The sequence below is a fragment of the Papaver somniferum genome, chromosome 8 (assembly GCF_003573695.1).
Source record: "Papaver somniferum cultivar HN1 chromosome 8, ASM357369v1, whole genome shotgun sequence".
In the NCBI taxonomy this organism is placed as follows: domain Eukaryota; kingdom Viridiplantae; phylum Streptophyta; class Magnoliopsida; order Ranunculales; family Papaveraceae; genus Papaver; species Papaver somniferum.
Genome location: NC_039365.1, coordinates 81,837,455 through 81,859,501, shown reverse-complemented (window position 1 = coordinate 81,859,501; position 22,047 = coordinate 81,837,455). Strand labels below are relative to the sequence as shown.

The window sequence follows — 22,047 nt, the reverse complement described above, 5'->3', positions numbered from 1 at the left end:
GTTCAACTACAGTCCAGACCGAAGTTAGTTTGTAGTAGGCTAGTTCCGTAGCGGCTTAATACAGTGTGTTTTCAATCTTGACTAGGTCCCGGGGTTTTTCTGCATTCGCGGTTTCCTCGTTAACAAAACTTCTGGTGTCTGTGTTATTTCTTTTCCGCATTATATTTTTTTATATAATTAAAATATCACAGGTTGTGCGTTTGAATCGATCAATTATGAAATCCAACCTTTGGTTGTCGATTGAAATTGATTGATCCTTGAACATTGGTCTTTGGTACCGTTCAAGTGATTTCTCTTGTTTTAAATTAGACTCGCAAATTTCCATTTACTTGAGTAAGTATTGAATCGAGAAAGAGAGATATAACTCTTTGATATACTTTTATTAAGATTGAGTTTGACTGTCTACTTGATTTCTCTTAAAAGTATATTGGAGTTAGTCCATACAAATTGCTAAGCGAAATACTGGATGAGGTTGTTAGACCCCCGCTTTATCAGAAAGATCTCTCTTAGTCTTACACAATTTCTGATCCAACTTATAAACTGCAGAACCATTAATATGCCTAGACCAAAAGTTGCAGATTTGTTTCATACAAGAATATTTTCTCATCCAGTATTCAAAAACTTTCTAACATTATTTTTTAATTATTAGGTGAAAGATCAAGAAATATGGGGCAGCCATCGGATCTTAAGAAAGGTATATGTTGAAAACAATAGGGAAATGAATAAGCTAATCAATATCTATCTCGTCTAGATTTAATTCTTCCTATACACAAAAACAACAACTGCCAATGCTTAACCAATTCAATTTGTAGAGTTAGTATAGTGTTATTTATTGAATTGGATTAATGAGATTAACACCATTACAAAGGTATACTCTACTTCATAGATGAAAAATACCATCACACTCGGCAGGAGGTCAAAATTTCGACCATACCGACTATGAAAAACGATGTCACAGTCATCAAGATTCTGCATGTTAACCATACTGACAATAAAGAACATAATCGTAATCGGCAAGGTCTGATCAGAAACCTGCTGATTATGATAGTATTCTTTACGAATAAAAAAATTTATAAAAAATTGGTAAGGTATTGAATTCAACCACGGCATCTAGAATGAAAGATTAACACCTTACGAATTGTGGGTTGAAAAAACCCGAGTGAGTGAGTAAGACTGAGAGCTAGTTAGTAACAACCAAAGTGCCTTTGTAAGTAGAGTGAGCCAAAGTGCTACACTAAAATTCCTCTCGTGGCATTTTCATTTATTAATAAAAACCTCCTATTTTCAAAAAAAAAGAAAAACTATCGTAAATTTTTGGTCTTTAATTAAATTAGGTTTTGTATAGAAGCCTCTAATTTAACATTCATAGATATACCATTATGACTGCTATAATGTAAGATTTGAATCATGATAAAAATGTTTTTTTTTCTCTCTAAAGGATAAGATTTTACAAGAACCCACATGATGTTTATTTTTTGGGTCAGTTATAAGTCGAAATGATGTTGAATGTTAATTTTTGATTTGATTCGCATGGTAAATGAAAAACAGACCAAGAGTCGACATAGTAAAGTGATGAATGCAATGCCGACTTTTAGTAATCGGTATGGCATTCATCATTTAACAATACCGACAGTGGATATTCCCCCAATACATAGTCTATTTCAAACAAACAAGAAATTATTCACAGTTGGGATTGATAAATTTTTAGTCAACTATGCTGACTAGATATATTTGTACACTAGAGAATTGTTCCACAGTCGGCATAGCAAAATGATGAATATTATGCCAACTCTCAAGTATCGGCATGGCTTTCATTATTTGGCGATGCAAATATTAGGCGTCCCTCAATTCGTAGCCTATTTCAAAAAAAAGAAAAAAAAAGGTCATAATTGTATAAATAAAGGTCGACAATCCCGACTATGGTAATAAGCAGTCAATATGGATAAAATTTTAATCGATTATGCCGACAAGGTGTATCTGCACACCAGGGAATTGGAGATTTTACAGTCGCCATTGTCTTCATCATGCATACAATATCGACCATGGTGATAAGATTTGATGTAACTTGTTTCTCAGATTCGATTTGATTTTTAAAGAAGTATAAAATCCAGCTTTACTTAACTGTGAGTATCCCTCAATTCTTATTTAGATTCTTCAGATTTTTTTTTTTTTTTGGAAAAGAATATTTCATCACTAAAAACTACGCCTTGACCTAGGTTCAGCCCCATTCAACCATAAATATTCCCCAATTCGTGGAGATATCTCGAAACGTGGGTTCCTTTAAAAACCTATATATATTTTATTAAATCACCTTAGAGCATCTCCAAGTGAAGGTGTATAAATCCTACGTAGATTTTTTATTTAGTCCTTTTATTTATGGGGTTTACACATAGAGTAAATATAGGACCTCATATCTAAAAAACCATCTCCAACAATGAGAATTTTAATCTTTAGAAAGAAAATTGGTTAAAAACATGACGTGGAGGTGCAACCGGAGGTGTAGATAACACTTTCTTGAACATCTTCATAATTAGTAATTGGTCCCTCCTAACTTGTAGGACCCTATTGGAGATGGATTTATGTCAAAGGGGGTCAAAAATCATATGTGTCACTGACTCACTAAAAATAAATAGATCCACCTTCTCTTGGAGATGCTCTTAGAGATTTGAAAAGTTACATAGTGGTGGAGAATAAACATTTCACCAATTGGAATCATGATAACATGATAATTCAAGTACATTATGCGGAAGAAAAAAAAACCTTAACCGATGAGAGTCGCTTTCCCTTTACTAACTGGTTCTCTTTCAAGCTATTTCAAAACCCTATCTCAAATAATCATGGTTCTCAGCTAGATCTCCGTTCCACCGGCCCTTCAGATGCATTTAAGATTTGTTTGCTAGATTGTTGAGATACCCAACCTTTATTCATGGGATTTCTGCTCTAATTAACGATGATTGCTGCGATTTTGTGTTTTGGTCTTCAATGGAGGTAGTTTCGGCGATGTGCTTCACCATGAATACTTCTGGCCCCTGTTTTTTGCTGAATCCTCCGATGATTTCTTCAAGATGTTCAGTAATTATTCCTTTCCCTAAATTGATTTCTTTCCCATCCTTCTTGTATTGTTGTTGTTTGAATTCTGATTTTGTCTTAGCATATATTCACCTAATCTATCCTAAGGTTTGATTCTGCATCGAATTAGAATTTTAACCCCATCTATCTTATATGTTCAAGCCTCATTAGATTTTCTCTATAATAGCCTTATACCTAGTGAATCCTTATTTGTTTTTCAAATCTGGGGTTTTACGTTCCCTTTTCGTTTGTTAGTGGGCTATGGGTGATTTTTCCGGTCTGCCTAGTTTGCTTTCACCTTGACCACTGTCTGGTATGATGTTATTTTTGCATCAGATCTTCCTTAATTTGGCGTTTGTTTTTGTCTATGATTGTTTTGTTGGTGATGATTCTTATTGTTCAGGAATCATGTTACATGTTTCTTTGGTAATTAGATTATAGCTAGGGATGGTTTTCTGTCAGTCTTGTTGGATTGTCAATGATGGATTTCTACAATGTTTTGGTTTGTGTTTCAAGGACAAGGTTTGATTGTCGTTGGAGTGTTGTTTTCTCAAACATTTAAGCCACTGTGAGGCCACTATGAGGATTTGTATAACTAGATCTTTAGATGAAAATTCAGGGTTTTTTCAATTTCAAACACAGCTGAGTAACAGTGAGGGTTCCAATAGAATGATGATACCGGGGCAACCTCCACCAAGCTAAGACTTTTGTCATTTCGCATGACTTTTTACATTGGGTAAAATCTTCCCCTAGGATATCAACGAAGATTAGAAGGTTTATCAACTTCAAATCCAGGATAGTTTGCTGACATTTCGAGTAATTCAGCGACGCTCCTTATGAAGCAGCAATTTTATTTCCTTCATATCTTTGGTCTTATTTGAGCCTTTTGGATCCATTTAACAAGCTCAAAATCATGACCTTGGGGAATTCACAGCCGGTAGCAAGTATTTTAGCTTCCTATTTATCACAAGAACCGAAGGAATCAAAGAGCTATATAAGTTTTTCTCAAGTTCTCAGTATCTCAACATAATGCAACAAGTTCTAAATGTTTACTATCTGGGCCGGTGGAGCATCCACCTCCATCCACTTATTTTCTTAGATAGCTTTAGCGTTCAGTAGTTTCTTGTAACAAGCTCTAGGTCTACTTGTAATAATAATATCAAGTGTAGTACATTTTTAAGTTATTAACTTTACAAACACTATTGTAATTACTTTAGGTACTTGGTTTTTTAGAAAGTTTTATCACCCTAGATTCTGGTTTAGCACAAGGAGTTTGCATTTTTATACTTCCTGTATTGTGGCTAAATCGTCTTCGATTCATCTTCTGCATCAACTAAAAGCCAAGTACTTTTTTGAAGTCATGGATCAAGACGAAAAAAAAGGAACGACACAATATATGTTCGGGTACAACTCAGCAGATGGTAGCAAATGCCTGACTAGCACCTTCAATCAAGCGCATGAACCTCACTACCATCAACTACAAAATACAGCTCATTGAACGAAGGTCCCCAATTCCAACATCTTCCTGACCGTTGTTCACATTTCGCTCCACTATCTTTTCGCTGTTGATTCACGCAATACCAATCTGATTGTAATTTTTGAATCCTTGGATATCACGTACCTTCATGTAATAGCCCTTTACTAATTTAATAAATTTCATGCTTCAAAAAAAAAAAGTACTTTATAATGGTACGTACAACATAAACAATACAAAATATAACATATCCCGTACGAATTTAAATACAATAATTCTACAGAATAGTGGATCAAAGAGATGAACGATGTAATTCAAAAAAATGGGCTTCTCATTAGATTTTAGCCATTTTAAAACTTCTTCTCATTAATATAAAATCCTTCGTAGCAAGAATGATTTGTCCTATATGTCATCATAATTAACCCATTCAGCTAACCATTGATTGACTTTATATGAATCCTCGTCCTCACGTCAAAATTGGTTGCCTTCAAAAAATATACTTGAACATACCATCGACTCCGTTACAAAACCTAAAAGGCAAACAAGTAGATTGCACGTGCGTTGCACGTCGAAAAATGATCAATGGGTGTTTTACTGTTTTACATTTCCTTTGCAGGTGATGTTGTTGACTACTCCTGCTATTATTATTCTGTGGTAATAGTAGATGTTACTCCGTAAGGATTATTTAGTTTATCCATGCAAGACTCTCTTAGCAACCTCAATAATGACCTCGATCCAAATCATATCCGGCGGATAAATAAAAGGTTCTTACGACATGCATACGCAGATAGGGGACTGACAATGCAATGAAAAGCTTGGCATCCACGCCTGACACCTCTTTGCTGTCAACTTTGATCCACCTGAAGGTATCAAAAAAATTATGCAAAGGGTGGTTAGATACTGGCTAATATCTCATAAGTTGGATTCACTTTTCTTAAAGTGTGCGTCTCCAGTATGCACAGACCGTGAATTTTCTATAGCTAATATAACATGGGATAATAGAAGTAACTTCAGTAAAAGTTGCAACGTTACTTTGGTTAGACGGGTCGTGGAGTTAACCCCTAGCATCAATATAATAACACACAGTCTAATCCTTCTTACGATTAGCTCGATGGAGTTATGCAGTATGATCAGAACTATGCAAAAAGGAGAATTAAAATACCTGAAAGATAGACTTAACGTATTCAACCTTCTCTTTGATGCCCAAGTTGCATCTCAAATCCTGTTGTCTCATCAAGTTTCTTACAGGGTCACATATAGGCATGGGTGAACCCCCTGCGTTGCTTACCCATCTGCTTGGTGCAACTGTCACCATGTATGGCTCCAAGTCTACGACGGTCATGGTTAAAATGAGAAAATATATCATCAAAAACTTCGAAAAAATTTGTGATCAAAGAAAAATACAGAAGAAGGCGTACATATACATATAAGAAACGGCATCAAACAACTGTGGTGAGAATCCATGTACTAATATAGTTGACTAAGTGCCAATGTCAATCAAACTTTGGCAAAAACGCCATCACTTGCACTAAATTTCCTAAAACTAAGCTGTCATATACAACATTTACCTGTTCCACTTTGAATCAACTTCAACATATGTGATAAACGAATATGAGAGCTACTTTTGAAATTCCCAAGTGGAGCAACACAATTCCAGGGAATTCAGTTTCCATAGAGAAATATGGATACCCATCAACAATTTTTTTTAAATAAATTGAATTCACCAGAACGAAATTTTAAATAAAATCCAAATCAAGGAACACGTTCACAGTTATTATAAATTAATTCTTTTACCCTAATTGAGAAACATCCCTAATTTCAAATAGCTGAAGTAATAATCAAATAATTAGGTTTTAAATGTTTGATGCCCTAACTTAATTCAGGGGAAACCCAATTTTGTATAAAAGTCAAATGATTAAGAGTTTGAAATTCTAATGAAGAATATGAATAGAACCCTAAAATTATAGCTTACAGTAGAAAAAAGATTAAGATATGAGGACATGTACATACCTAATTGAAGAAAAGAGAAACAGTTGATTTAATTTTTAGTCTCCTCCATTAATCATTGGAAACTTATTTGAAGATTCTTGAGGAGAAGATCAGAAATTGAATCGTTCAACTAAGAGAAGTTTTCGATCTTCTCCATTAATACAATCGATTCAATTTGTAATCTCCTTCATTAGAAGTAATGTTTTCTTTGTATGGCGTAGTTGGATCTGACGGCCTTAATTAGGGATGGGAATAATCCACGGAAAGCTATAAAAAACGTGGTCGGTGAATAATACGTGCGACGTACCAATAATACGTGCGCAGACGAAAAGTTCGGTAGCAACCTAGTTGGGCTTGTTGGCGAGGAGATAACAAATCGATGTAATAGCGGAGTTGAAATATCATATGACAAAAATTTGCCATAGATATATTCCATTAGAAACATAAAGGAAAACATAAAGCCAGCCCCCAATTTCACTAGAAACATAAAGCAAAAAAATAAAAAGAAATTATTTTATTTATATAAAACAAGATCTAGTGAATAATAATACTAAAATGTAAGATATGAAATTTGCTCAGAAGGTATGAAATCCCAAATTCTAGATTTAGGTTGAACCGTTGAAGAAGTCGAAGACAAAATGGGAATAGTTTTCCTTCGGCAACACGGTTTTGGCAGATAGAACGAGAGTAAGATGAAAATAATTATGGATACAAGGACTTTTGGGTTTGATCATTGGTAAGGGAGAGAGGAGGGCTACAATTTTTCTTACGCAAGTGGATATCATAATTATTGAGTTTTGAGTTTGTACATGTAGTCACAATTGATATTCGACTTTTGAGCCGATAGGACTAGTGGATATCATCTGAAACGTAACTGGTAGAAAATCGATCAGGTGAGCAAGAGAAGCAGTCGCCCATTATGGAGTTCCGGAAGCTAGTGTGAAATATGAACAATCAATATCATAATCAACATGATAAATCTCACGGGTCTACTATTCATACCAAGAATATCAGAGACTAAAACATGAACCTTTTTTTCATCGCGATACAAAAAGGTATACTGTAGTGGCTAGTAAGAGGAACCAACCAGGATAACATCGCCCATTATGGAGTTCCGGAAGCTAGTGTGAAATATGAACAATCAATATCATAATCAACATGATAAATCTCACGGGTCTATTATTCTTACCAAGAACATCAGAGACTAAAACATGAACCTTTTTTTCATCGGGGTACAAAAAGGTATACTGCAGTGGCTAGTAAGAGGAACCGACCAGGATAACGTCACCCTCGTTTAATCAGAATGCTAGGAGTCGACATCTCAATATGTCCATTCCATTAAATAGATCAAAGTTCTAAGAGCAACAAAGAGGACTAATGGTTAACCAATACTATACTTGCTTTAGAATTACAAAATGAAGTAGAACTGTTGTACTTTTTCAGTGGGTCATATGATAATTCACCTTACTGACCGTTGGAAAATTGAACCTGAAACAAACCATGCATACAGTTGGATCCTGTAAAGAAATATACAGAAAAGATACTTCCACAAGTTTTAGAAGTGCAGACCAAGGGTAGAGAGATGACCTGGACTGTTTAAAAGGATGAAGTGCCCAATGTAACAGAATATCCAGCCGCTTTTAACTCTTTCAGTGTTCCTGCTAACCAGTCCAACCCCTCATAAAGGCCATCTCCTTTAAGAGCACAAGTACCTTGAATATGCCATTTTCTGTTCTTCAAATCACGGAGGCCAAGTCCCTCACACACCTCCATTGGGGTCATTGCACCTTTCTGGATAGCATAAATTGGAAAAGTATAAAGGATGAACAAATCGCAAAATAAAAAAGAAAATTTATGGGTTTGATTGATAGCAAAGAGAAATTTAGAAAGTGTCATGAGCCATTCTAGTACAAAAAAATGACAAAAACACAAACTATGCAGCTTAAAGTACATTCAACAGACCATGTCCTGTTTGTTGGCAAACACCAGTATGACACTGTTCAGCATAAAAGGATCTTTAATGATAGCCTGAAGAAGTGAACACTCATTAGAATCTACAAATAGAGAAAATCTTGATGAATGGAATCCAAAATATACTTAACCTGAAACTCTGCTTTGGCTTTTCCAATTCTCTCTCTATCCAGAGAATCAACAACGTAGATCTGCAAATACAATATATTAGATATGTCAACTTTGGTTAATACAAACTAACACCCGACATTTCATCATTTGTCAACCAAAAAACAACTAGCAGCGACAAAAACTAAAATGAGACAAAACCAATTTAACAGAAATATTAGATGCATGATAATTAATATTCACAAAATTTCCAATGTGTCAAACTGGCCCCAATCTTGAATTTATGTCGCGAACATTAAAAATTTATGTTGTAAACATAAAACTTTAATAAGGCTAGGTTCCCTGCCGGCGGTGGAGACCTGGTATAGATGTTTATCGTCGCTATCTTACTAACACTATACTAATCGCGAACTATAAGTTCAACAGTCTTCTGTTCTAAAGAACGGGGAGAATACCTGACCAAGCAGGCGGCAGTTTAGCTATGTTAGTATCCAGTTGTCTTAATTGTATAAAAAGACTAGTATAATAACACATCCAAAACACTAAAAAGGCATCAGATTAGATATTAATAGACCAGGGAGGAAAGATATATAAGAACAATTTCAAATTGTTACCAGTCCATCAGTATTATTGAAGTAATGCCTCCATAGTGGCCTTAGTTTCTCCTGGCCTCCTACGTCCCACACAGTGAAAATTACATTCTTATACTGAACCTTTTCGACATTGAAACCTACACAAAATCAATAAAGGAATAAATAAACACAGTGCAACTCCAACTCAAGAAGAAAATAATTACCGTCTCAACAATAATAGTCATATGAGGTGTGTAAAGTTTTCAATTGACATCAGAACATACTTACACTTGCAAAACTGAACTGGGCCAGTAGCTATAGACAAACATTAAACACAAACATATATAATTTTATTGCCAAAAAAAGAAACTCACCAATTGTGGGTACAGTCGATAATACTTCTCCAATGTGTAGTTTATACAGAATAGTTGTTTTACCCGCTGCATCCAGTCCAAGCATCACAACCTAAGCAAGCATAGATTCAGAAATCTCCAATAATAAATAGATTATCACCACATAGACAAATTCTCACATACAATCAAATTTTCAAAATTTTCTTAACCACAACTGTTATGAGGTATAGCCTATACTAAAAGCAGAGTCAATTCTTTTTGAGTTTTAACAATTTTGGGTTAAACTTAGTGATTTCTGTGTTCCTTCCTCTCTTTTTTTAATCTCCAATTTTCTCAAACAGCACCGCAGTAACCTAATTTTCTTCACCATCAAAAGTTGCGAGTTTAACTCTTTAATAAAAAATAGGGAAGATCAAATTGAACCCTAAAATCTCCCAAAGCAAAATCACTCATACAATCAAAGACATCATTAATGAATCTGATAAAATTCAAGAATTAAACAAACGAACAAAACAAAACAATTAAATTCAAGCAGCCGAAGTTAAATAAATTCATAAAATTTCCCTTCAGATATGATAGTCAATAAATTTCCTAAAGAAAAAAACGTACCCTCATCTCGCTATTACCGAAAAAGGTATCAAAGAGTTTCCTGAAGGCCTGTCCCATGGCCCTATTCTTCTTCCTAACTTCCTCTCTCTAAAATAAAACAACTGAAGATTTATTGAAGTTCCTTCTTCTAAGAATTAAGAAATTTCAGAGGTTTTTTTTTTCTCTGTTAGGTTGATGTTTTCTTCTAATGACGGAAGAATCACACAGATAGACGACAGAAGAGAGAGAAGAGTTTTTTTTTCTTTTTTGCTTTGGAGGACTTGGTTTTGAGAATTTTCCATGAAAGGAACTTACATTGTGGTGGTGGTAGTTGGACCCACCAAGTGTTTTCAATTTTGGTTCCCGGATCCGAACCAGGTTCCTTTTTGTTCCTTTGAGTTTGGTTCGTTGGCCTGTTGCCAATTCCATCCCATGATGGCCACGTCAGAGTTTGTATTAAGGGGAAGAAACGGTTTGGTCCAAGAACGCCTCCAAAAGTATGGATTAGTCTAGCCTTAGTTAACTAGGTACACTTTAGTCCAAAATTAATTTGAAAAGGTTTATAGACTTTCTTATCCTTCGCAAGCGTTTCGTTAAGCATACATGCAGCGAATCACAACGTTCTATAATTGACGCATTGATTGTGGAGGCGCCACGTTCATCTGGAAAAAATAATCATTTAACGGAGAGAAGAAAAAAATCAAACCAAAATAAAAAACACTCGTAAACCCTAACCTAACCGAGAGAAAATTAAAACTCAAAATCTTCATAATCAAAAACCATTGATGAACGTAATGGAAGTAACATCATGGTGAATGCGAAAAAAAAAGTAGTTTCAAAGAGAAAAGCAGAAGAACTACCAGAAGATTCAACATCAACTAAAGTAGAAGAAATTCCTAAATCATCAGCACCTAAGACGAGATCAAAATCTTCAAAGAGTATAGTAGTTTCAACATCAATTGTAGCAGAAGAAACTTCAAAATCATCACCACCTAACAAGAGATCAAAACCTTCAAATAAATCACTACCTAAGAAGAGAACAATAGGTTCAACATATGTTCGAGGAGCAAAAGGTAACAAATCATCTGCTACTTTCATATATTGGCCTTCTTTTTGTGTGTTTGAAGTTGTTTTTATCAGATTTGTGGTATTAGTGTACAGATCTGTAAACCTGCATGCTATTTCAGCAACATACGACATGTTATGTGTGTTTTGAAGTTTCTTTTCCCATGTTTGTTGTGGTTGTGCACATATTTGTGCACCTTCATGCTATTTTAGCAACATATGAGTTGTTGTGTGTGTTTTGAAGTTTCTTTTCCCATGTTTGTTGTGGTTGTGTACATATCTGTCCACCTTCGTGTTATTTCAACAACATATAACCTGTTGTTTGTGTTTTGAAGTTTCTTTTCCCATGTTTGTTGTGGTTGTGCACATATTTGTGCACCTTCATGCTATTTTAGCAACATATGAGTTGTTGTGTGTGTTTTGAAGTTTATTTTCCCATGTTTGCTGTGGTTGTGTACATATCTGTCCACCTTCATGTTATTTCAACAACATATGACATGTTGTTTGTGTTTTGAAGTTTCTTTTCTCATGTTTGTTGTGGTTGTATACATATCTATGCACCTTCATGATATTTCAGCAACATATGACATGTTGTGTGTGTTTTGAAGTTTCTTTTCACATGTTTGTTGTGGTTGTGTAAAGATCTGTACACTTGCATGCTATTTCAGCAACATGAAGTAAACAATTGAACAACTCTATGAGTAACCTTACAGTGATGAAGAGCGATTTCTTTTGGATGAGTATCGGAAGATGAAATAAGCAAGGGATTTATACAAAAATAGCCTTTTTTTTAATGGTTTACAAAACTAAGCCAGTTTTTTTATTTCTTACAAAACTAGGTCTTATTTGACCAAAAACGATGGATGGAAAGTTAGCCCCGTTAAGTGGTTTTAAAATGACTGAATATTCCTTTGAATCGATAATTGATAACCCACTCGATGGTTTGACTCTGCACATGTCATCTTTTCCTAGATACGTGGTACTCTTATCTTCTTCTCCATAAATGAACATCTTCACCACCACAGCTACACTAGCTTCTGCATGTTGAGTCAATTCTTCAGGTATCTCAGGATTGTTCTCAGCTACACTAGTTTGTGTGTGTTGAGTAAATTCTGGAACATAGGCATCTTCATCATCTAAAGCAATGAACAATCTTGTAGGATTCTTCTTCTTGATCCTTGCTATTCTCATACTTCTTTTTACAGTGTTTCCATCTCAAAATCTCTTTATTACAATGTTTCTATATGATCTCTTGGGTGTTGAACTATTGCAACCATCTAGTTTCTTTGGAGTCTTAGATATTGGTTTCTTAGGTGTCACATTCTTTTTGGGTGTCTACTGAGGTAGAGGAGGCTGCGACTATGCAGTAATTTGAGATAAATATATCTCACCATTCTCATCTATTGGAAACACTTGCAAATGCAATGTAATCCAACCATTCTCATCTTGTTGTGCATAATCCAAGAAAAACCAAAACTCTTCATCTCTAATGATGGATTTTGGTAAACAAAGATCCACAAACCACATAAGGTTTAAAATCTCCCTACTGGTCAATCTAAACATATGACTAATCCTAGACTTTAACTGATTCACGCCCATATCTACTCTAAACAAACCCTTAAATTCAAAACTGCAGTATTGATTGCATGCTTAACCTTAATATCCCTGGTTGGAAACATATCATGTTGAACATCATTTATAACCCCTTGAATCTCATACTTTCTACAATTAAGAACAACATATATCAGACAAACCCTAGAAAAATGATTATCAGAGAAACATGAAGAAATTATAAAAACATAGAAACCCTAAGTTCAAATCAGAAGAATCGTTAAAATATTATCAAAAAAGAAATTAAAAAAAATCCAATACGTATAACATGATTATAATCAAAGTAAAATCATCAAAATCAGAAGTGGATTTCTCACTAACCTCTTTGTAGAACATTTATTTCGTCTCATCATATTCACCACCAGAAAATCTTCAATAAAATGATTAAATCTCTCTTAAACAACCACGATTTCGTTTGATTAAATCTGATCTGATGAAAACTCTAAGTTATCTCTTGATTTTAACAGAAAAAATAATTTAAAAGAACCAGAGAGGATAAGGAAAACAAAATAGAATGGGAATCAATCTTTCTCTTCTGTCATTAGTGTTAGAGCATAGCTCGGTTGAACCCACAAAGCGTTGGTATGTCAAGTTTTCTTGTCATATTTTAGTGAATCAAAACTCATTTAAAGAGTCACTTGATTATATACTAGAGTCAACTTCGTATAGGTTAGCTTGAAAGTGTTAGGATATGAGACTTAAAAGTATTACATCAAGACTTGAAGAATGTGAAGAAGTATGGATCTACAACGACAACATCATCCTTGAGGTTAGTAATATTTGACTTGAACTGTTTCATTCCCTAACGTATCTTTCAAGTCGTGCATATTGAAAACATAACCGCGAAGCTGTGTATGATACTCTAGTTAGACATAGTATTAAGGAATACAGTACGAGGTTTATTGCTTAACCATTAAACTTTGTATATAAGACATCGACATGATCATATTGTTAGAGCATTGCTCGGTCGAACTCGCATGCGTTGTTATCTCAAGCATGTTTGTCAATATTATTTGCAAAATTATATGTCTTGATTTCTAGTTTACTTATGACTAGGTCTCGGTCTAGGATAGTCAAGTGTAGTTGAAGATCCAGACTCCATGGCGATCATCTTACGAAGACGAATAACTACTCGAGGAACCGGTGGAACTTCATACGACTAAAAGGTATGTGGAGACTTGAACTTATCTATCACTCAAAAGTTTATTATATCTTCTACTCTTGAGACAAAGTCGTATAAGTATGATAGTTTTCATACATACACATTTTCGAGCCGAGTTTACTCACCTATCTTTTTCTCGAAATATGTGTTGGTAAGATTTCGCTTTAACCATTTTCATCTTTACCCGTGACGAAAGTCATGATGACGTTTCAATCTTGAAAATAGCTTTGATGACGATAGTCTTGAATAACGATTGTTATAACATTATAGAAGAATGTTTCAATGATTGAAATGTAGAATTGATATTACCATATATGGATATAAGCATATATAGTGTGTTCGCATGTTAGTGTATAAATCCATGTGCCGGAAGCCAAGTGTGTGCATATGTGTGCATGCGGTATTGGTGAAGGAGACAGGTTGAGTACGCGTACCCACGGAAGTTTTCATACCGAAAATTTCTACTGGAGTTTGTAAGTTTGCAAACTAGTACCGAAGTTTTCGAACCGAAAATTTCTGCTGAGTTTGTAAACTCAAATCCGGTAGCTAAGGTACGGATACCCGTACGCGTACTCAAGCTGGTGATATCTCAAATCGGTAGTTCATAAACTTAAAACAATAAATTATAAGGAATGCAATCTTTGCAAACCGTGGCTATATTGTTCATGAATTGATTCAAGTGGATAAAACCGATTTTGTTTCAATTGTGTCTATGAATAAATACCTAAGCAATTGAACAACTCTTCAACTAGTTCGTATGAGTCATTTGAACTAGTTATGAGAAATACGAATACGGTAAATATGAAAGTGCTCATTTGGCTAACCATTGGTTAACTATTTATGAACCAACTAAGTGTACACGTTTAGGTACGGTTACTCAAACCTAAATGAATACATTTCATTTGTGTGTGTGACAAGCTAAGTTTCGATCGAACGGTTGAAAGATATTAGCTTGGTTGAATCAGGTTTTTCATTTGACGGTGAATATTGAATGCTTTGTTACCAAGGTAACTTAGATTGCAAACCCTGATTTGAAAACTATATAAAGGAGACATCTAGCATCTGGAAAAACTAATCCTGACACCTCCTGTGTGATACTAGTTGGTTTGCTAGAGTCGATTCTCCTTTAACCTTAGGTTTCTTCTCGAGACCCTGTAGGTTAACGACTGAAAGACTTCATTGGGATTGTGAAGCCAGATGAAACTACTTTTCTTATAGTTGAGCGATCTGGTCTTGCCATTTACTATCGTACGATTTCAATTGAATAATTGGCTTGATATTACATCTCCGATAGGTCAAGATAAAAAGAAATCACAAACATCTTCGTCCCATCGTTTGTGATTCCACAATATCTAGTTTCGCTACCATACGATTTAGATTATTGTGAGGTAATTGATAATACTAGGCTGTTCTTCGGGAATATAAGTCTGGTTTATCTATTAGTTCCTGTTCACCTTGATTTATCAATACACGGAACAAAAACTCCTGGGTATTTATGTAGTAGACAGATTTATTCAATCCTGTAGACTTTTTTGTGTGAGACATATTTGTTTATCAAGTCTCCGACTTTGGGTCGTAGCAACTCTTAGTTGTGGGTGAGATCCGCTAAGGGAATCAAGTGCATAGTGTCCTGCTGGGATCAGAGACGTAAAGAGCGCAACTGTACCTTGAATCAGTGTGAGATTGATTAGGGTTCAATTACAGTCCAGACCGAAGTTAGTTTGTGGTGGGCTAGTGTCTGTAGCGGCTGAATACAGTGTGGTGTTCAATCTGTACTAGGCCCCGGGGATTTTCTGCATTTGAGGTTTCCTCGTTAGCAAAACTTCTGGTGTCTGTGTTATTTATATTCCGCGTTATATTTTGTTATATAATTGAAATATCACAGGTTGTGCGTTGTATCGATCAATTGTGAAATCCAACCTTTGGTTGTTGATTGGAAATTGATTGATCCTTGGATACTGGTCTTTGGTATCATCCAAGTTTTTATCCTTGTATTTGATAAAGACTCGCAGATTTCTATTTGCTTGAGTAAAGATCAAATCAAGAGATTGAGATATTAACTCCTCGATATACTTTTCTCTAGATTGAGTCTGACTGTCTAGTTGATTCTCTAGAAAGTATATTGGAGTTAGTCCATACATATTGCTAATCGAAATATTGGGTGAGGTTGTTGTACCCCCGCATTTTCAATTGGTATCAGAGCAGGCAAACACGTTCAAGACCTCAAAAGTCTGTGTTTGTAGCGATCTGACTCTATGGACAAGATTACTATCTCTGATAAACGCGTCACCAGAAATAAAGACTTTGTTTCTAATAGGTCTATCAAAGAGAAAGATCCCTCAATCTCTGTTATAGACGAACCTAGTGTTCAAACGAAACAGACTAACACTGACATGTTTGTTTCTAATGAATCTGACTCTGTTATTCAAAAGGAAACAACTAGAGATAGTAAACTAATTCTAAACCTTGTTAGAATTCAAGATGATAGATTCAAACAGTTAAAAAAACATGTCAATGTTCTTCTTGGTGTCGTAAAAGACTGTGGCTCCAGTGAAAAGGCTCCTTATAAAGAAAAACTTGAAGTTCGATCAACTCGTATCTTACTTGAGGCAAAGTTTAAAAAGGATGCCTTAGATGTTGAACACCTTTTGAGAAGACTCTCCATTCAAGGATGTTCAGAAAAGTCTACTATACCATTTACTTCTATTCAAACTGAAAGAGCTCCAGTTTCAGAAGTAATTTCAGATTCTCTTCCCACTCAAACTATTATGGAGGGGATTCACACATCTGTTGGAAGAAAGACATCTCCAAACGAAAATGTTAGGTCTGAGATCTCTAATCACTCATGTGATCAGAAAGTGTGTCTGTTTTGTGATTCAAAAGGGCACATTGTGCAAAAAAAGGAAATCCAAGTTGGAAAAAAAATATCGTCTAAACCAATTGGTGTAACTTCAACACACCTTAGATTTAATTCTTAAAGGTGTAACTGACATTCGTATGTCTAAACCAATTGGTTTTTGTTCACATCCTGTGTTCCCTACCAGGAAGGTCAATTCGATGAGTTCCTCAAATACACAAAAGCATTATAGACCCGTTAACAAATATCGTCCAAGAAGAACTATTGTTCCCTCTCCTATCAGAATTAGAGATAATATAAATTCTAATGTGAATCATTTATCAAGTGAAGAATGCAGATATGAGCGGATGAATGACAACCTAAGATTGATTATTGAGGGGTATAAAGAAATCTTCAACAAACTGTGTACTCCATCTAGACAACACTCTTCAGGTAAAAACCTTACTATATGTTATATTATGATGATAGTAAGTTTTATGATAATTTTTCACATCATAAGAGTCTTCTTCCAAAGTACAGAAGAAAGGGGTTTAACCAAAAGAGATATTCATTTGATGAGATAAAAGCTCATACTTGTGCAAATTGATCACAAGGTTGAAATCTCTCACACAAAAATCCTGGTTGAGAGATATGCTCAGGTATACTTGCGTCATAGTATTCTTAGATTCTCAAGCTATTTTCTTATCGTTATTAGCATGAGTATCTTTTGGAAAAAAAATAAATACTTGTACAAGTATTTGTATTTGATGTGTCATTGTTTTTCTTTTTGGTTAAACAAGGTGTTACTCATGTACTCTAAAGATGCTTCTCTATGAGACATAGATTTTTAGAGTCATTAAGATTTCTTCAATTTGCAAGAATCTTCACAAGGTTGTGTGCGTATGACTTTTGTACTTTTTATGGGTCGAGATTGATCTCGTACATGTTTACACGTGTAACTGGCACGAGTCAATTAAGGAAACCCTAAATTTCCTACCCTAAGAAACCTTTTAAGTAGCCGACCTATTGAGTTACGTAAGTCACGTACGTATACTCCAGGTTATTCTCTGGATTATCAAGAATGTCATCTTCTTCATCTCACTATGGTGATTTTGCAGAGGGATTTCTTGAGAAAGGTTTTGGTTTCGAATCAAAAGGGAGAAAGAAAAGAACTCTTGTAGAAGATGGTGCACCTAATGCCTCATGCTTTTATGCCTACTTACACCAAGATGTTGAGAATGAGGATATGGTCTCTGCTGAAGTGGTTCATGACTTTCTTAAGTATTTTGAGGAAGCAAAACTGCAACTTGTTGGTACAATGAAGGATATTGATGTGGTTAGAATTGAGTTGAAAAAGGTTACTTCTGACCTTGGTCTCATAAATTCACATGCTAAATAACTTCTCAATAAGGATATCTTCTCCGAAGACGCAGTTGATATTTTGAATCACAAGCTCGAACGCCCCGAACCCCGTGAAACTGGCGAACGTGAACTTTGATTTTAGCTTGTGATCGGGTTCTAATAGATGTTTTTTCTTTTATTTATTATCTAGTAAATCTTCTTATGAGAATTTTATTCTTGTTTTTGTTTAGTAGAATAACTAGAGTTTTGAATAGCCATTATTGTGAGTACACATAGCTATGTCCAACGTTTTCATCTTCATGTTTTTAGGTTTATTTGTTTAAATTCTAAAAAAAAAATTGTTTTGGAAGATGATGATTGCAGTATTAATCTTTATGGTTTGATATATTGCAATATGTTATGGGATATGTGTATTTGCATCCGTGAACTATTATTGTCCCATACGATGTCAAAAGTTATCTCGTTTATATGTCGATATGCATGTATTGATAAAAAAATAAATGAAATTTTGACAAACAAAAGCTAAGCCTATTATGTCACCTCTTTGATGGAAGATAGGTTGAAATCTTTTGTTTACAAGGATTATGACTATTGTATGTCGTTATGCGAATAGTGATGGAAAATAGAATGAATCCTTGTATATTCTGCAGTATTGATCTTCCTCGATCCATATTTTATGTATATACTGTGTGGCTCCATAAGTCTTCTTGTGTGAGCATTTCCAACTAAACTAATCATAGATTCGTTTGTGATTATTTTGGTTGTGTATTCCGATTAGATTAATCATGGGTTCTCTTGTGGTTAATTTGATTGAGAATTTTTGGATAACAAAATTATTCTTTGGTTGTTGGTGTCCAAAGAAATCCTTATTTTCTTGTAAAAGTAAGGTATCTCTTGTTGTTCTTTTGGGAATGACATCAAATGGGGGAGAGTTCTTCTGAACTTGCGCTTAATTTCCATATCTTTATGGGGAATGCGGTTGTGGAATATGTGAGGAGTTATCTTGTATTTTTATAAACTCCGTGATGAATGCATTTAGCTTCGGCTTTATGATTGCATAAAAACAAAGTTGATATGTACTTTTCTTTGGTCTTGAAGTGTCTCCATGAGAATTTCACTAGGATCCCGTTTTCGTACCTTTGCCAATTTTATTGACAAAAAGGGGGAGAATTAATATGTAGTTCACACTACAAATATATATGGTTTTCGGATCATTATGTAAGGTGGATTGGTTTTCGTGTTGAGACGAAGTATTGACTAAGGGGAGTGATACATATCACCATAATATTGTTTTCGAAGTTGTGATATGAGAACTTTGATGATGTGTAATAATATTATGACACTGTATAACAATGATCGAGAGCTTTTGTTTTCTCATTGTTATGGCTACGAAACTTCAACAACGATGATGCTAAACTTACAACCTTTGGAATCATTGGAGTACTTGGAAGTGACTAAGATTTCGAGTAATGTTGAAGCACCAAGGAGATCAAGCAGTGGACAAGAATCTACAAAGTTTTATCTTTTTTTTTTTTTTTGTAATCCACATGTATTGATAGTTTTGCCACTAAAATTGACAAAGGGGGAGATTGTTAGAGCATTGCTCGGTCGAACTCGCATGCGTTGCTATCTCAAGCATGTTTTTCAATATTAGTGATCAAAAATATATGTCTTGATTTCTAGTTTACTTATGCCTAAGTCTTGGTCTAGGATAGTCAAGTGTAGTTGAAGCTCCAGACTCCATGGCGATCATCTTACGAAGACGAAGAACTACTCGAGGAACCGGTGGAACTTCATCCGACTAAAAGGTATGTGGAGACTTGAACTTACCTATCACTCAAAAGTCTATTCTATCTCCTACTCTTGAGACAAAGTCGTATAAGTATGATAGTTTCCATACATACACATTTGCTATTTCGAGCCGAGTTTACTCGCCTATCTTTTTCTCGAAATATGTGTTGGTAAGCTTTCGCTTTAACCATTTTCATCTTTACCAGTGACGAAAGTCATGCTGACGTTTCAATCTTGAAAATAGCTTTGATGACGATAGTCGTGAATAACGATTGTTATAACATTATAGAAGAATGTTTCAATGATTGAGATGTAGAGCCGAGTTTACCATCTATGGATATAAGCATATATAGTGTGTTAGCACATTAGTGTATAAATCCATGTGTCGGAAGCCAAGTGCGTGCATATGTGTGCATGTGGTACTGGTGAAGGAGACAGGTTGAGTACGCGTACCCACGGAAGTTTTCATACCGAAAATTTCTACTGGAGTTTGTAAGTTTGCAAACTAGTAAACCAGTCACCTTAGGTACGCGTACGGGCCGAAGTTTTCGAACCGAAAATTACTGGTGAGTTTGTAAACTCAAATCCGGTAGCTAAGGTACGGATACCCGTACGCGTACTCAAGCTAGTGATATCTCAAATCGGTAGTTCATGAACTTAAAACAATAAATTATAAGGAATGCAATCTTTGCAAACCATGGATATATTGTTCATGAATTGATTCAAGTGGATCAAACCGATTTTATTTCAATTGTGTTTATGAATAAAAACCTAAGCAATTGAAGAACTCTTCAACTAGTTCTTATGAGTCATTTGAACTAGTTATGATAAAGATGAACACAGTTAATATGAAAGTGCTCATATGGCTAACCATTGGTTAATTATTTGTGAACCAACTAAGTGTACACGTTTAGGTACAGTTACTAAAACCTAAATGAATACATTTCATTTGTGTGTGTGACAAGCTAAGTTTCGGTCTAACGGTTGAAAGATATTAGCTTGGTTGAATCAGGTTTTTCATATAACGGTGAATATTGAATGCTTTGTTACCAAGGTAACTTAGATTGCAAACCCTGATTTGAAAACTATATAAAGGAGACATCTAGCATATGTAAAAACTAATCCCCACACCTCCTGTGTGATACTAGTTGGTTTGCTAGAGTCGATTCTCCTTTAACCTTAGGTTTCTTCTCGAGACCCTGTAGGTTAACGACTAAAAGAATTTATTGGGATTGTGAAGCCAGACGAAACTACTTTTCTTGTAGTTGAGCGATCTTATTTTGCCATTTTTTATCGTATGAGTTCAATTGAATAATTGGCTTGAGATTATATCTCCGATAGGGCAAGATAAAAAGAAATCACAAACATCTTCGTCTCATCGTTTGTGATTCCACAATATCTAGTTTCGCTACCATACAATTTAGATTATTGTGAGGTGATTGATAGTACTAGGTTGTTCTTCGGGAATATAAGTCCGGTTTATCAATTAGTTCTTGTTCACCTTGGTTTATCAAAAGACGGAACAAAAACTCTTGGGTATTTCTGTGGGAGACAGATTTATTCAATTTTATAGAATTTTCTGTGTGAGACAGATTTGTTTATCAAGTCTTCGACTATGGGTCGTAGCAACTCTTAGTTTTGGATGAGATCAACTAAGGGAATCAAGTGCGTAGTATCCTGCTGGGATCAGAGACGTAAGGAGCGCAACTGTACCTTGAATCAGTGTGAGATTAATTAGGGTTCAACTACAGTCCATACCGAAGTTAGTTTGTAGTAGGCTAGTGTCTGTAGCGGATTAATACAGTGTGGTGTTCAATCTGGACTAGGTCCCGGGGTTTTTCTGCATTTGCGGTTTCCTTGTTAACAAAACTTCTGGTGTCTGTGTTATTTCTATTCCGCATTATATTTTGCTATATAATTGAAATATCATAGATTGTGCGTTGTATCGATCAATTGTGAAATCCAACCTTTGGTTGTTGATTGAAAATTGATTGATCCTTAGATATTGGTCTTTGGTACCATCCAAGTTTTTATCCTTGTATTTGATAAAGACTCGTAGATTTCTATTTGCTTGAGTAAAGATCAAATCAAGAGAT

General features: G+C 35.0%; 1 protein-coding gene and 1 long non-coding RNA gene across 2 annotated transcripts; one reads left to right on the top strand and one right to left on the bottom strand.

Moving 5' to 3' along the window:
- Positions 1–2,678: 2,678 nt before the first annotated feature.
- Positions 2,679–4,680, top strand: LOC113301789. Its single transcript, XR_003336484.1, has 2 exons — positions 2,679–3,072; positions 3,586–4,680. It is a non-coding gene; the product is annotated as an uncharacterized LOC113301789 (long non-coding RNA).
- A 2,979-nt stretch (positions 4,681–7,659) lies between these two features.
- LOC113301788 (ADP-ribosylation factor 1-like 2) lies at positions 7,660–10,410 on the bottom strand. The gene is made up of 7 exons (XM_026550606.1): positions 10,146–10,410; positions 9,558–9,648; positions 9,226–9,341; positions 8,635–8,694; positions 8,495–8,560; positions 8,120–8,323; positions 7,660–8,020 (listed from the first exon to the last, which is right to left on the bottom strand). The coding sequence occupies exons 1-6, from the start codon at positions 10,200–10,202 to the stop codon at positions 8,129–8,131; spliced, it is 585 nt and encodes a 194-aa protein (XP_026406391.1). The 5' UTR covers positions 10,203–10,410; the 3' UTR covers positions 7,660–8,020; positions 8,120–8,128.
- Between the last annotated feature and the right edge of the window lie 11,637 nt (positions 10,411–22,047).